Source organism: Accipiter gentilis, chromosome 26 (assembly GCF_929443795.1).
Source record: "Accipiter gentilis chromosome 26, bAccGen1.1, whole genome shotgun sequence".
Lineage (NCBI taxonomy): Eukaryota > Metazoa > Chordata > Aves > Accipitriformes > Accipitridae > Astur > Astur gentilis.
The window spans coordinates 11,139,709-11,156,184 of NC_064905.1; the positions used below are offsets into that span (position 1 = coordinate 11,139,709).

General features: G+C 45.3%; 1 protein-coding gene across 1 annotated transcript in view; it reads left to right on the forward strand.

Moving 5' to 3' along the window:
• The first annotated feature begins 6,180 nt into the window (after positions 1–6,180).
• Positions 6,181–16,476, forward strand: part of UBTD2 (ubiquitin domain containing 2) — a 61,364-nt gene continuing 51,068 nt past the window's right edge. The window contains exon 1 of the mRNA XM_049829982.1: positions 6,181–6,275. Coding sequence (XP_049685939.1) covers positions 6,206–6,275 — 70 coding nt within the window. The 5' untranslated portion in view covers positions 6,181–6,205. The remainder of the gene's footprint in view (positions 6,276–16,476) is intronic.

Below are 16,476 nucleotides of genomic sequence, written 5' to 3' on the forward strand. Positions count from 1 at the left end.
TCTATCAGTTTCACACATTCCTTAAAGTAGCATATTTCTTGCATGACTGATCCTGCCATATGGTAACATTAGCCTGTACCATTACCATCTGGCTCAGCTTTAACTGTATCAAAAGCATTTTGACAGGAGGTAGCATCTTTCCTTTTCCACCCCTCCTTCTCCTCCCGCCAAAACCTGTATGATTTCTCCTCAAATGAACCCAACTTTTGGTCCTGCCTGAGAAGGTTGTCTGTATATTCTGTCTAGGAACTAGCTCTTTGCTTTCAAATGCTTTGCATTCGGGAAGCAGAACTAAAAGCCAGGAATAAGGGAACTCCCAAACTTCTTTCCCAAAGGAATTTTTCGTGTTTGTTAGGACAAAGCCAAGAGAGAAGCAGTGGGTCCTGGGTGTTATGCATTTCTTCCATTCTCTACTCAATTACAAGCTCCATGAAAAAAATTGCTCCTTAATCAGTCCTGACTTACCCTGTTACCATTGCTAGTATATACCTTCATTCTTGCCTGACAAAAAAAGAAAACAAAAAAGGAAATACAAATCTCTTGCCCTGTTTCTTCTCCCTTATTCATAACCACAGATATTTTTACCATGCCCCCTGCTATGTTCCTTTTCTAAAGTAAACCACATCCTACAACCCCATGTCTTCCCTTTGAAACTTGAGTGTCCTTTCGGGTGGAGATATGGGATCCTGGCTGAGCCCACCAGATACTAATACAATATTGATAATAGTGGCAAATGCAGAAATGGTAATAACATAACCTCTTGTGGGCGGCCTGTCCTTTTGTGCTGGTTCAGTGACCCAGCAGCCCGTAAAACAGCCTCTGCTGCATCAGAGCAGTTTGCAGGTAGGCTCGGGGCCCTCATCCATGCTTGCTCTCTTTGTCCTGCTGCCACTAATCCTCTTCATTATTTAGCACACCGATACATAACACTCCTGCACCCACCCAGGCAGGGAATCAATTCAAATGCAGCTGAAAGAGGAGAATTTGTCCACAAACAGCAGGTCGTAATGAGATAAGGTTCTCACGGCTCCTCTTGCGGCTGGTTAGCAGGAGCTGGTCCTTCATGTGCTTCAACAGCACCGTTCAGCTTTGAAAAGAAAACCAAAATCCAGCACTGTAACAATAACAGCGGCACGTGAATGACTGCCTGGCTGCAGATTAGGAAGAAAGCGATACTCTTCAAATGTCATCAGAATAATAACAATAATAAAAAATCACTTAAAATGGGCAATGTATTTTGCCTGTACAGTGTTTCAGTGTGCAATCAGGAAGGTCACCACAGGAGGGAAGCAGTGTTTCACTTTTGTTTCTTTAGTAGGCAAGGCTAATTTAAAAAAAAAAAAAGTATATTTTGACCATTAGAAAAACCTCCCTGATGTGACAAAGCAATAAATATCCCTTATACAGAGAATTTAAGTTGACAGGAGCTGGTTGGGACGGTGGGTTAAAAAATCCCTGCTTTCAGAACAGCTTGCAGAATTCAGAATTGATTAAAAATGAGAAGTATGTTTAAAGGGAGAAGCAGCAATAAAGCTGTCATGAGACAGAAAATGAAAGTGGACAGCTCACTTGGCAGCTGCCTTCATGCATGCCTGTCACAATGGTACCTCTGGCCAACAGCTAATAGTTTAAGATAGATGGTCCCTCTACCCAGTTAAAAAAATTTGGTTTGTATGTTCTTGATTTCCAGTGCAGACAAGAAATGGAATGTGTAGTGGAATTGCTTATATACCTATAGTCTGAAGTTAGAGCACCTCTTTTCCTGTATAAATTAAGTATTTGACAGATGTAACTTCACAAAGTTCTGGTTTTAAAGACATACACACAGAGAGAAATATCTGACTAAACTCTGGGCTGATTCATTTGTCCATTTTCAAGGGTTTCAGGCTAAAAAGCAGAAGATTTCCATGGCCCCTGTAAAATAACATTGGTGCTGAAATGCTCAGTGAAGAGTGAGCCTTCCCTCAGCAGACAGGCTGGAGGCAGAGGGTAGTGCCACTGGTGCATTCCAGGCAAAGCAAAACTGCCAGCAAGGAATATTTGGGGGACTTTTGTGGGTTTCTGCAGTAGAATCCAACATCCCTGGAGATTCGTACAGTCACCTCTGATGGTGCACGTTAAATAGCGATTTTTAGCCTTTCCAGTGACCCCTTTTCTACAGCAATTGAGGATAGAAACCACAGAGCTTTGCAGAAATGTATAAAAGAAAGCTGAAATATCACCATTCCTTCATTATTAACAGAGAAGACATAAAGAGCCTGCAAAAGTAGTCCATAGGAGAAGGAGTTGGGCTTGGCAGAGGTCAGGAGAGAAATGTAACCTGCCCTTCACAGCAATGTACTCTCCAGTCGACAGAAGTTCCCTCAGAAGCTCCAACTTCCCATCCCAGCATTTCCTGCAGCAGAGACGGGTGCCAAGGCATTGGGAGCGGCGTGTGCGTGCTCCGGAGATCCGCTGCGGGACAAGCGCTACCGGGGGGCACAGGGGAGGCACAGCCAGGACTAGGCAGACGTTCCCTCTGTCTGTTTGAGGTCGGCCAGCTCTGGAAGTCCTGCTGTCTGATGTGGTTCCTCAGCCACAGGGACCCCCCTGTGCAGTAGATTTCCTTCCTTTGGTCATTCCAGGAATACAAACTCTGCCCAGTTTAACACTGTTTTGACACAGCTTTGCAGTCTCTAGGTGGTAGAGATTGATAGCAGTCACTTTTCTATGGCTTTCTAAGGGATGGATTGTACTAGCTTGGAGTCAGCCTAAAAACTGCCAGTGGAATTTTGGAATGGGAGCCGGTGTTTCTTAAAATCGAATCTAAATGTAAGTACTGTGCATCATATGGCAGCACGGAAACCTCCATCATGTCACCTGTGAAAATGAGGCTGCAGCCTCATTAGCTTTCAGGAAGAGAGCCATGTGGAAGTAAATCTGAAAATAGCAACTTGCTAAATTTCTTCAGACTTTCTGAGGAGGAAGACAGACTCAGCATCACACAGCGGTTGGACTCCACGGTTCTTTTCCTGCTTCTGCTTCCTGTGGGACCTTTGGCAAATAACCTCATCTCTCTTGTCTCCCTTTTCCATCTGTCAAAGGAGGATGAAAGAGATCTGGGTAGACTTTCACTTACAGTGATAAGACTTTGATACTACAGTCCCGGGTAGCACCGATACAAATCAAAATGTTGATGCCTGAGACAGAAGTTTCAGCACTGGTGCAATTTGTCAGCATCTCATACTTGTTCCCACGCAAAGATGAATCATCAGAGAACAGGGATTTGTCATACTGTATCATCATGTGATGGCAAAAACCACCGCCATTGACTGCAAGCAAACAGCGAGATCCCAGTTGGAGAGAAAAACTGGTGAAGTATACAAAATATTTTAACATACAGGAATATATAGGAAATAACCCTGACAATGCAAATGTAATTCCACTTAGTGCTTTTCCACCTGCTGCATTCCTTGGGCCGTGAACCCCATCACTCTGGCCTTCCTGGTACAACATGCAGTCCAGTAGCAGCTCATGCCGAAAGAAAATCCTTTAGCTGTTGGCACTGTAGGGTTTATGACCCACAAAGAATAATTTCCAACCATATAGGGCAGTTGTACCTATACGGAATAGTCAATTCATTACACCATTTAATTTGTGAAACGACGCTTCTGATCTTCAAAGTGTTTTACATCCCACACATTGCAGGCAGTTAACAAGTAATAAAGAGTAAGAATTAATTAATCCTAGCCATACCCCCAAGAGATATGTAGACAAACATTAATCTACCGAAAGAAATAGAGCAACCGAGGTTATGTGACTTGTCCAAGGCCACAGTGGTATCTAGGGCAGAGCCAAGATTAGAGGGCAGAAACTCTGATTCCAAAGCTCAGAGCCTGCCTTTCATGATACTTATTTTGAGGAGGAATATAATCTCCAAAGTAAATAATCTGTTCAGAAAAAGTCTTGGTTTGTCTTCTGTACTTTATTAGTGCATTGCAAGTACATCCTGATACATGGGGTCAGGCAGTCAATATTGACTTTGGCCCATCCTGTGTGTTTATATACACACAAATACATATATCTGTATTATATACAGTATGTGTGTGAGAACAACAAGGTATCTAATTAAAGAGTTTCATACCAAATGCAGAATAACAAGTGTCAATGTGTTATTGCAAAGCTCCACAAGCAGACTGCTGTCTGAGTGTGGACATACTTTCCCACGCCAGCTCGCAGTCCTGCAGCCACCCCGTTAGGGAACAGAGTCACATTATATTTAACCCCCTTCAGCCTCACTGATGGGCATTTTTGGGATCTCACTGGGCAGGATGATATCCAGACATAGAAGCCCTCCCAGTACGCATCCCGCGAGCCTCACTGCAACCCATGCTTTCTCTGCAGAATTACCATACTCCGATGATGATATACCCACATCAACACCTACGCTCATGAAAATTTGCAAGCATCCTTAACTTCCGTCTGTATTCCTACAATTCTGAACAAACTACGTTCAATCCAAAATAAAAAAAAATATATACCCTGCATACCTTTGATTATACCTGTGTATGTTCAGGCAAACCCCTGTGTGGCCCTCAGATACAACCTGAGAAGAAAACTAGAACAACTGAGCTTTATGAGCTTCCTTTATCTGGTCTAAACTTCTGCACAGGCAAGGAATTTTTGCTTTTCTTGTAATTAATGTGCATGTGTTGAGACTCTAATGATCTTTCCTTAGGTTTTCTTACCAGTCCTGACCTTCCTATTTGGACCCATACAGCAGACCAGCGCTACATCTTTTTGTTCTCGGATGATAAAGTGCTCGGCATTTTGCACTCAGCTTATCTCATACATTTGGGATTTTAATTATCGACACAAGTGCCTTCCCAAAGGCTGGTTGGTCTTTCGGTATGAAGATTATGTAGGAAAATTAATGGTGGAAAAATGGGTTTGTCCATCTGTTCCTTTCACTGTGGTGACTATGAGCTCTACAAACAGCTATGCTATTTTAGTTCCAAAAAATACATTTGCAATGTCTTCTTTAAGGAGGTAAAATATGCTCAGCTTTTGTTTTCTGCTATTTTGTGTATCAGAACATTATGCTGCCATGCACAGCAGAGCGTGCGGGGAAGCCAGAGCACAGTCTGTTACCATGCTTTATTTTTTGCACTGTCTGCTTCCATTTTTCAATGTTCTGACTTACTGCTGGTTGTTTCAAAGAGCTACAGTGCATCTGATAGTGTATGAACCGTAACTGCCCAAATCCACGGCGAGATCGCTACCAAAATAATATAAACCCGCCAGGCGTGAAGCGCACAAAAGTCAAACTTTTCTTCTCGGGATGGAAGTCTGGTGCGGATTGACCAAGAGGTACTGATTTTGCTTAGTTTTCTTTTAATTTAAACTGTCAGCCTGTTAACACAGAGGTGGTTGGATGATTGGTGGGATACGGATTTATCTCTGAGCGCGCGTGTACCGTCTTTCCGTGTGCAGACATAAATAACATAGGAAACCACGGGAAAGCCCCGGACCGCACACTAAGAAAAAAATAACTCGCATCTCGCCACCTGAGGCCCCGGCGACCCAGCCGGCCCGGCCAGGCCGGCCCTGCTCGCCCGACCCCTGCGCCCTCCGAGCCTGGAGGCCGCCCGGGGCCTCGCCGCAGCGCTGCCCGCAGCGGGGGGCGGTCGGCCCCGCACGCCCCGGAGAAAGCCCGCGGCTCTCGACCTCCTCCCCCGGCCGCTCTGCGCCCCGGCCCGCGGCACAGCCCGACCCCTGCGGCGGGGCCGATCGCGGCGCCCCGGGGCCGCCCGCCAACTTCCACCGGGGCTTCGCGCTGCCCCGCGGGGCCGCCGCCCCTGGGCGGGGGGCTCGGGGCGGCCTCAGGCTCGGCGGCGCCGGGCCGCGGCCAGGCCCATCCCGCCCTAAGGGGCCGCCGTGGCGCAAGACCAGGCCAGGCGAGGCGAGGCGGCGGGCCGACCGGGCCGCGGCGGGCCGGGGCCGGGGCCGAGGCCGCGGTCGGGGCGAGCCCGGGGCCGGGGCGGGCCCCGGCGGGCCGGAGGCGGAGCAGGGCGGCGGGAGGAGGCCGCGCCTCGGGGGCGGTGTTGCAGAGCGAGGAGGCGGCTCCGGAGCCAACGCGCCTGCCCGGCCGGCGGCGGAGCTCGGCTACAGGGGGAGGGGGGTGGGGGGGCGGCTCGGCGGCGGGTCTGCGGGCCGGGCGGGCCCCATGGGCGGGTGTGTGGGCTCCCACCACGACTCCTCGGGCAGCCTCAACGAGAACTCGGACGGCACCGGAGGTGAGCGCCGGGTCCCGGGTGGGGTTGGGATGGGATGGGATGGGATGGGGGGGGGTGGGCGGCCGGGCCACCCCCGGCGTCGCGGGGGGGACGGGACACGGACCCCGGGTCGGGCGCTGCGGGCCGGGGCCTGCGGCGGGGGACGCGCCCGGGGCCGGCGCCGGGCGAGGGAGCCGCGCTGCCCTCGCCGGCCTCGGGGCGCCGCGCCCGGCTTCCCTCCCTCCCCACACACACGCACACACACACACACACACACCCCGCGGCCGGCCCCGGCGCGGCCTCCCGGGCCGCAACTTTCCTGGGGCGGCGGGGGGGGGGGGGGGGAGGTGTGTGTGCGGGGCACCCCGGCCCGCTCACAGCGCCCGGGGGCTCGGCGGGGCGGCCGGGTGGGCGCAGCCCCGGCGGGCGGAGCCCCCCCCTCCTCGCCCTCGGACGCGGCCCCGTGGCTGGGGGCTCGGCGGCGCGGCCCCTCCGCCGGGCCGGCGGGGCCCGGGGGCTGGCGGCTGATGAAATAAAGACGGGCTGGGGAAGGGGCCTGCCTGGGGCTCCCAAACTTTGTTTTCCTTGGGCTCAGCTCCTTGTGGTGTGCAGAAAATAATTCTTCAGATAACTTAGATCCTGGCACTGCTGCGGGTTTGGGTTTTCGTTTTATTCTCTCCAAGAAAGATGGATGCTTTCCTCCAGCCTAAATCACCCGTGCTTAATAATCAATTTCCAGCGACTTCAGGTGCTGGAGCAGCGCGTTCTCACTCGTGTGCAAGCGCACACCTACTCGGCGAGCGTAGCTGATGTGGAAACGCTGCTGCAGCGTAAGCGGCCTTTACCCGTAATGTTTTTCTCTACCTAAATGTCTGAATGATTGCTTTTTCAACGTTCTTAGGTTTGTGGACCCCTGATGTTCTCCAGCTGAGCTGTACATGCTTTATAGTCTTTTAAAGTCAGCCTACCAACAGGACACTTGGCTTATAAGTAGTCCTCACACATACAGGGTCCACAGATCTCAGGTTGAAAATTGCTGACCTAGGTCTACATTTTCCCCTGTGCTTTACAGAATATTATTTGTCAGTCTGGTTTTATTTCGGATGCCCCAGCTGATAGATATTCTGTTGTATCAGTGACCTTGCTGTCATTCCATAATTTAAAAAAAAAAAAAAAAAAAAAAAAAAGTAATGCAGCACTTAAAATTACATCTGAAGCAGCCACCTGCTGATTAATGCCAGATACATAGTTCATAGAAACACCAGAAAGTCCAGCTCCTAAGAACTGTGTAGGATTTAATCACATCATTGTCATTAAAGGGAATTTTATAGCTTTGTCTCGTGTGAGTCTTTCTTACTCTTCTCCTCTATTAAAAAAAAGGGGGAAGAAGCGAGTTATCTAAAATGCATCTGTACTAAGCAGACTTACCAACCAGTAAAAAATGCAAGAGTGTCAGTGCGGAAGTGACCAGAGGATACTAAAAGTCACAAAAAAAGAATGGCAGGAATCATTACATACCCCAAAAATTGTGACTGAAAAATAGCGTTAAAAGCTACGTTGACATTTTTTCAGAAACCTGCTTCAGTAGCTAGGTGATATGAGGTGAGATCATGTCACAGAAATAGCCTTAGTTTAATTTCCTCACTCTTATCTTGCCTGTGATGTCAAATGAATGAGGTGGGAGGGAAAAAACTATCAGAGTTTGGCTGATAATGTAAAATAATCTTATTACATGCCCAGTAGCAGCACATGGGGTGGGCAGTCTCCATCCAAGTTATCCACAGATTGCTGTCCCGGATGGACTTACTGGGAGCATATTCCTGCTTTGGCGTTCACATGGCATGACACACTGCTGCTTTGGGGTTAAATAACCTATTGTGCTTGGTGCATTAGAACAGCAGCTGGGTTTTTCAAGATGTAAGAGATGCAAAATGCATGTCAGCTGGCTTGTGTTGATTCATGCTCTAAGGATAATGGTCCTTAAGGTTGTCTCGCTGAAGTGAGAAGTGATGAAATTTCAGTTGAATTATGGGCTGCTTAGGACTGTCTTAAACAATCAGCTACAGTGTGCAATAGCCTGTTTTGTAATGTTACGTATCTGTTCCTGCCTCTCAATAAGGAAAAAAAGGGGGTGTAGGTTAAGCTGAAAGAACCACAGAATATCTTTTATAAATCTGACTCCTGAGATGTCAAAGTCCAGCCTGCAGGAATTCTTAGCTTTACAAATTCTGCAAACGTGCCCACACCAAGTATGAAATCTGACTTGCTCTCTCAAGGGAGCTTATGTCTTAAGGCACCAGCAAGTGAACCAGCTGAAGCACAAGCGAACACAATTTGGAGACTAGAATGGCGCAGAAAGGCAACTTATTCCTGTTTCCCATATAAGGCTCATTTCCTCCAGCTCCTAGGCTGTGACCTACTCTGGTGTATTTGCTTTCAGATTGCTGTCAATAAGCAGGGCCAGATCATTTATAAGTCTCAGGAAGGTATTTTGGAACAGAAACATCTCAGTTCTAACCAGAGCGTTGCCAGTGATGGAGTGATTTTGGGGAGGCTTTGTCTTTTCCCCAGAATGGAAGAGTTTCTTGGAGAGTTATGAGTCGCCAAGAGATTGATTAGGCAGTAATAGCAGTGCTTGATGCTGTGTAAAAGTGGGAGCTGGATCTCAGGTCTAATTCATACTGGTCTCAATCCATTACAGTGCTGTGGAGAGCTGGCAAAATCTTCCTCGACAGAATCACTGGACTCGAGATCAGGATTTGCCACGTGCCCATATTCTCCTCAGTCCTTTTGTCAATCACTGGCACTTCCCATTACTTCTCTGCTGCTTGGCAAAGCTGACAGCGTGCCCTGACTGCATGTGCTTCCTTTGTCTTTTACTATTGGTATTTTTCAAGGTCAAGATGCTTGCATGTATCTGGAGAGTCATTTCATATACTCAAGTGTGTCTCTGTGTGTAAGACTGAGTTAATAAAAAATACCAGCTCTCCTATGTATGTGTACCAGCTTATTGCGTGTTTCTGTTCGCATTGACCAAAGCAGGAGGAGTCTGTTCCTTAACAAGAATTAAACAGATGCTACTCTGCCCATCCTGCTGGAAATGAAATGGTCTTTGCAGATTGGTACCAGCTGTTTCATTATCACTGCTCTTTTTACCAAGTTTTCATTTTAACAGAATATTGTTTGTTGTATTTGGGGAAAAGTTCCTGCCTCGACAATTGGTGCGTTGTAGTCCTGCAAAGTGGTATTGTGGTGGGTGGGTGCCATGGATGGTGAGATGGATTTATTGGTGGCTTGTTAAAGGAGATACAAAGAAGAATAAAACATGATCACTAGGTGGTTTATAGACACAGGGTTTCCCCCCCTCATCCATTTAGCTCAGCTGTCTCCCATCCGGCATTCCAAGCTTTCAGGAGCCGAGCACCACATCTGTTCTTGCTGTGCCTTGTCAAAGGTGACTGAGTTTCTGCAGGATGGTGAGAGTTGGGGAGAAGTAGCTGTTCTCTAACCACTTACAGGTTATGTGACTTCTTCAGTTGTGTGGTCGGAAAAGCATTGGGTTTGGAGTTAACTGCTGGAAAACTCTGCGCTTGTGCCTGTGTGTAAGGTTTAATAGTTCATCAGGTATGTACAGTTTAGCAAAAACAGGAGAACTTGCGCTGCCAACTTACCATCCCCACAGGCAAGTCCTTTCTGGAGGGCTCTTCTTAAATTTCTTTTCTTTCTTTGGAGGGGAGCAGTGGGATGGAAAAGGAGAAACATGAACCCATTCATTTTCTTCTGGCAAACTCTTACCCCTGTTAGAAGTTGCATATTACTTTGTCTTACTTGGTAAAGTTCAGCGAGACAGTTATTTGTGTGGAATAACGAAAGGGCAGGAAATCCAGTGTCTAGAAGTATGGGCATGACAAGTCATTACAGATTAAGCCTTTTGGCTGCAGCTGTCTGATTGCTGCTGCGCTCTCCTTGACATGATGTTTGCCTGCCTGCTGGAGTTCTTATCGCCCTTCTTTGTTATAAAAGATGCTGATTCTGTTTGAAATTTGTCTTCTTTACTGCTGCCCCTATCACCCAGCAGTGATAATAGGGACAAGTGGAAATAGGGCTGCACATTTGACTGACACGCTAGAATAGGGATTACTAAAAATATAAATTCCTCCTGCAGTATTTGATGCAGTACTAGCGCTTTGTTAACTTCTGCAAAGCCAAATATTGTGCTCAACCTCTGCTTTCAGTAACCGGACAACAGTTTCTTAAATATTTTCCTTAGAGTACTGTGCAGTGCTGCATATCACATGTCTAATTTGAAGTTACAATAACTGCTTTCATGGTGCTTCTATGGAAGACTGACCAAGGGAATTTGCATATTAAGTAGTCAGATTTGTTGCTCACAATTGGACTAATACAGTAGGGCTATGCACGGCTTGCACGGGGCGGGGGGGTTAAACAAGCATCTTATGACTGAGCAGTTAATAGCATTTAGTGCCTACCCCTTGTATTGGAGCATACAAAGAATCTCCCACTTCCAGATTGCATTTTGGTTATTTTAGCTGTTGGTTGCAAGCTGTGATGGTGCATGCCTGCACACAGCACCTTTCTGGGGTTTCATTGACATCTGAAGGAGGTAGATCTAGACTTCAGGTAGCTCTTGCTGTTTTGTAATGCAACCCTGAAATACGGTGCTGGACATGTTTTTGCAAAAGTAATATTAAATCAGAGCTGGCATTAGCTGTTAGGTCTTACTGTGGCTTTTTTTTTTTTTTTGATGGAATAATAAGAAAAGCTTAGCATGGCTCTTACAACTTGCTCTAAATCTCTCATGATCTCCACAAGAGTATGTGTGGTTTTTATCAGGGCTTTGAATAAAAGTAGCCTTTAATGACTTGGTTTCCTAAGGGCTGGGCACCCACAGCCTCCTTGAGATTATTAGCGTCTGCGGATCTTGTGCTGAGAACACCCGATAAGGTAGTCCCAAGTATTTTTCTACTGGAATAGCATTTTGATGGTATGACACTTTTCATTTGTATACTAATAGACTTTGTTTTGTTTCTCAGGTGATAATAAGTAACTCCTAGAAAATGAAATAAGGTGTTATTTTTACTGTTAATAAGGGCTGACGAACACAGCTGTTCAGTTTCCTTTTTGGCATTGTTCCTCCATGTAATTGTTTGTTTGGTTTCTAGATGAAGTGATTTGTTTTAATTTCTCTGTTTGGGATTTCAGTGTTGAAAGCAGCAACGTCCTCCTTCACTGAATATTAAATATGATAAATTGAACACCCATTGTGCTTTAGAGATTTTTGATAAATGGAAAATATTATTAGTTGCCTGTTTGAATAAACTCTAAAAAGCAGCGATCCACTCTTGTTGCAGCAGGTAATATGATAGCTATTATTTTTCATGTGCATGTTGAATAATATAATTCATGAGTCACAAATTATAGTTGAAGCCAGAAATAAAGATTTGCCTTATAGTTAAGTCTTGCCAATTCCTGCAAGTCTTCTTGCAGGTAAAAAGAAGGATGAAGTTGGCCACAGATGATCTGGTTACCCAGCTCCTGAAAAAAAGAAAGAAAATAAATATCTGAAAAACTTCAGACCAGATGACCGTGTTTGATAAATGAATACGACTGCTCCTTTGCTGTTTTATAAGCAAAAAAGGACTCTGATGCTCATAGGGTTTGATGTAAAAAGCGCTTTCACCCTGTCTTGCAGAGAAACGCTGTGCATAAAAGTCAGTTATGTTTTTAGGCAGTTGTTTCCAATTTGCTACCTCTGCTTCACTGCCTTAAAATTCAGACTCCTTTGATGCAAATACTTCAGGGTTTTGGGGTTTTTTTCCTTTTAGTCCTTAATTCCCCCCCCCCTCCTAAATTGCTTATGCCTGCTACAGGGAAGTACCTTGTGCTGGCCAGTAGGTGCTTCATGATCCTCCAAATTCTTTCTTGCCAGATTCAAAATGACTTTTTGAGCATGACTGGTGCAATATGTCCATCTTCCTCTGCAGAGAGGCCAGATCCCAGTGCGTCTGCAGCTGTGCAGCATGGCTTTCCCAAGTAATGCATGCTCTGAAAGAAAGTGCAGGAAAGGCTTGGTTTTCCTTCCCATGGGGTGTTCCCTGAGAAGAGGCGCAGCTGGGTGTACAGCTGCGAGCTTTCCCTTCCCAGAGCTGGTGCATCCCTGTCTCTGGAAGGGAAGAGTATTTCTGTGGGGCAGTTCTGCCACCCAGCAGCCAGGATGAAGCAGGGAAGTCTGCGTGTGGCATCTCTTGGGCACATAGTGCCTAAGTGGCAGCGTAAAGGCAGGAGCCATTTGTTCACCTTCATCTTTCCTACATGCAGGTGCTTCTGATGAAGTTTGTGGAGGTTTGTGGGTTTTATTTTTCTTCCACCTGGAAGATCTGTAGGACTCTTCTTTCTTTTGCAAAAGTCGCGATTTCAAATTGAGCCTTTCTAAATCTTCCTAATTCTAGCTTTAAAAGCTGCTCCATTTAGAGAGCTGTAGTCATCATGATTGTAGTAAAAATAGAGTAAGCAGGCGGATGAGGTGGTCCTCAGGGATGTCTTGCCAGTTTGGGATGCTGAATTTCAACATGCGGAAAGGTGCTGACCTTGGGTGGATGCCAGGGCGATGCAAGTGTTGCATGCATACGGTGGGCTTTGAGAGGCATCTGCTTGCTTTGTTTACTGAAAACCTATGGGCTCTGTTTGCTCACAGCAATACTAAGCCTTTGGCGTTTGTATTGTGACTTGGCAGGGCTGGCGAATCTGCATGTCGGGAGGGAGCACGCAGGGCACATCGGATCCACTTGCTGGGGAAACGCCTGTGCCATGGCTGCTGGCCCCACTGGTGGGGGGCTTGGTGCCTGGCATCGCTTGGCATGGGAGGCTCAATTACCCGAAATCAGAAGGGAAAGGCTATGAAGTGACCTGTTCTGTGAAGCAGGTGGAGTACAAGGAAGAATAAAAAAGCTGAAGTCAGTAACCTGGTTTCTGGCTGTTGAATGAAACACTTTACTTGCACTCTTGAGGTTTTCAGTTACAACTTAATCTGCTGCCTCTATGTTGTCTGGCTGAAATCTAGGATTTGAAGAAAGAAGCGTTCCACTACTTGGGAAGCAAAAGAGTGCAGGTTTTGGTTTGGTTTTTGTTTGTTTGGGGGTTTTTGTTTGGTTGGTTTGGTTTTGGTTGTTTTTTTGTTTTGAAAAAAACCCAGACGAACCCTTTTTGCTCATATTGTGATTGTGTTTCCAGTGTGAAAGATGCAAAATCTAATTCAGTGTTTCTTACTGAGTTACCAGTATCAGTCGAAGAGTGGCGCATCCAAAAGCAGCATCAGTGCTTGTTGCACTGTTTGTACAGTTCATGGAAAACACCTATAGCATAGTATGTAACTTGATATTTTACTGTCTTGAACTTTGTGCAGTAAAATATGCAGGACATGTAATGTGGTTTGCTTAAGGTTCAGCTGGAGCCTGAATTTTGCATTTGCTGCCTTCTGCTGACCCTGGGCTGATCTCGCAGCTATTAGCCAGGTAGTAGCTTTGTCTCCTGGCACACTCAGATTAGGTTTGTGCAATGAGAGGTGGACAAAAGATGGGGCGGCACAAACTGCATAAAGGGTTTATGTTATGTTTCCCACCTTTGAAGTAAATTAAAAGCTATGTCTTAATGCTGAATGGGGCTGGAATTTCTTAGGCTACCTTAAATATTTAAAATGACATGAGTAGCCTGTCATCCTGAGACTTCACAGTACTGAGAGATGGAGGGGCACTGCGGGTTCTGCAGGTAATAGGTGCATGACCAATTAATACATGCTATCAATTTGCAGAAGCTGTTCTATATCCAGTTGACCTATTAGGGCCTAATGTAAAGCATTTGAAAATTGTACTTCATAAAGTAGAAATACTGGTGAGGATAGGGATCCTTGCTGCTGTGCTTGCGTATTAGATCACTTTAACAGCTCCTCCCTTCATCCTTTTCTCAATGTCCTTTTCTCTTCCCATCTCCCCACCTCCTTAGTGAACATGATTTAAAAGGAAAATTTCAAAGCTCTGCTTGAAAGCCATTTGTGGGAGGAGATGGGCACAGTTCTGAAGAAATGATTCTTCACTTCTGTAGAAACTCAGATGTGCTGAAGGATTTTTTTATATATATATAGATGTGTGTATATATAAAAAGACATCCTTGTGCTGAAGATTAGGTAGAAGGGAGGGGGTTTGGGGAGTTCTGATCTATCGTGTGGTTTTCCCATGTTCTCAAACATGAAAGAAAAGGCACTTTACAAATGGTAGTGAAGAGTGCTTCAGTAGTTTTCAGTGAGAACAGGTGCTGCCTGGGGGAAGAAGATTAGAGACTAAAATGTGAAAATGTATCATACAATGCTGCAGATTGCATATTATCTTTGCACATGTTTAATAAGGAAAGATTACCCGTAAAACTTATATATAGTCAATTTACCATTATTGACACCTTTCTTTAAATAAATAAAATATTTTTCATAAAATGAAATTATAAACATTTTATAGTTCATAACAACTTACAGTTTATAATAATAATAAATGTAGCAACTATAAATAATTCTTTTAGTTCAGACAACATATTGTGTAGGAAGGCATTTTTTACCTTTTCCCAGTTTGAGAACACTCTTAGGGCCTGAGATGGCATTGGGAACAGAGTACAGTAGTTTGAGGTTGGAAGCTTGTTACCTTTGTATTTTTAAAATTCAGTCATGGAGCTCAATTTCTGCTCTCACGCTGTGATCAAGGGCACTCTGGATTCATGAGAAAGATCTCTCATGGCATTTACTTCGTCACTTTAGTGTTCCGTCACAGAACTATCATCTCCTGTGATTTCTTGTCTGTATGGGTAAATACAGTCTTTTTGTAAAAGAGTACCTTCAGAATAGCAGATAGTACCTGCAGCTGGCAAATGCCATTTTCTCCTGCCAATTTTTTTTTGGCAACCTGCTGCTGCTTGAGCGCCTGAGCCTACTGTAGAGCATCAGCAATCACAGGATAATGGCTGGCTGCTGAAAAGGTAAATGGTTTAAGTAAAAATTGCTAATTCACGCGCTTCATATGTACTGCATAAAATATTTCTTGGCAAAGGTTTAGGGAAATGTTGCATATGTCATATATGCTGGACTTCTTAATGCCTTCAGAGTGTTTTCAGATGTATTTGTTTTAGCTTTGGTGCAAGTAAAAGCTGTGTACGTCAAAATAATTTCTTTAATGCGGGATGCTTAGCTTTCAGTTGGACTCTCACCCGACAAACACTTCTGAGCCTCTCTTGCATGAGTCATTGCATTGCATATATGTACCCCATGGGGGACAGGAAGGACCTGCTGCTGTATGTGCAGGGCCATGCTGGGAGTTGGGGGGGGACACTCGATGTCTCTGAACATAGAAGCATGTTTTAGATGCTTGTTTTCGTGCAGGACCGTACTGCAGGTAAAAGTCTCGGTTCTACTAATTGCAGGCTCTGGTTGCTGCAAGCTTGTTAACACACGGACTGAAGCGAGGGTGAGAAGACACGGGCAATAAAGCAGTTTGGAAGTGTTAATGGGAAGCAAAGCATAGCATATGTGTTAAATAGTTTGGAAACCATAAACGTTATCTGAAGGTTGGACTAACAATTTCACTAACTCTTGCTGGATGTATTCGCAAGGAGGCTATATTTGGTGGCAGCAGTAGTTAAACATACGTTCAGATGAAGCTTAGCACTCGCAGTCCTTCACACCTCTAAGTAGCAGCATCCTTCGCTGTTCCCAGATTTGGTCTGGTTGCCTGTTCGGGATGTGATGCGAATGACCCGCTTGGTGAGGGCGAGCAAATCTCTTCCTTTGCCTGTGCATTACGTACATTCAGTGCATGTAGTGAGCAAACCTGCTGAATGGGTGATAGATTACAGGTCCCAACTGAGGGTTAGCACTTTGAGGGGCGAAGAAAGGGAAAGCTGTCAAATACCTATTTAAACTTTTTTTTTTAAAGAGTTGGAACTCACTCGTGAATTGCATGTTGATGACTTGGCTCAGTAAAATACATAACAGAATGATTTTTTTTGTTAAAATTTTTTTTTGCTATGTGCCTACAGAAGTACATTAAAAGAACAAGGATTGCTATAAATACAAGCAATTATCAAATAAAAATATGTTCTGTAAAATGCTTATCAATATCAGATATTATACTAAGACAAGTTTAAATGCTAATTTGAGATAAGTTCT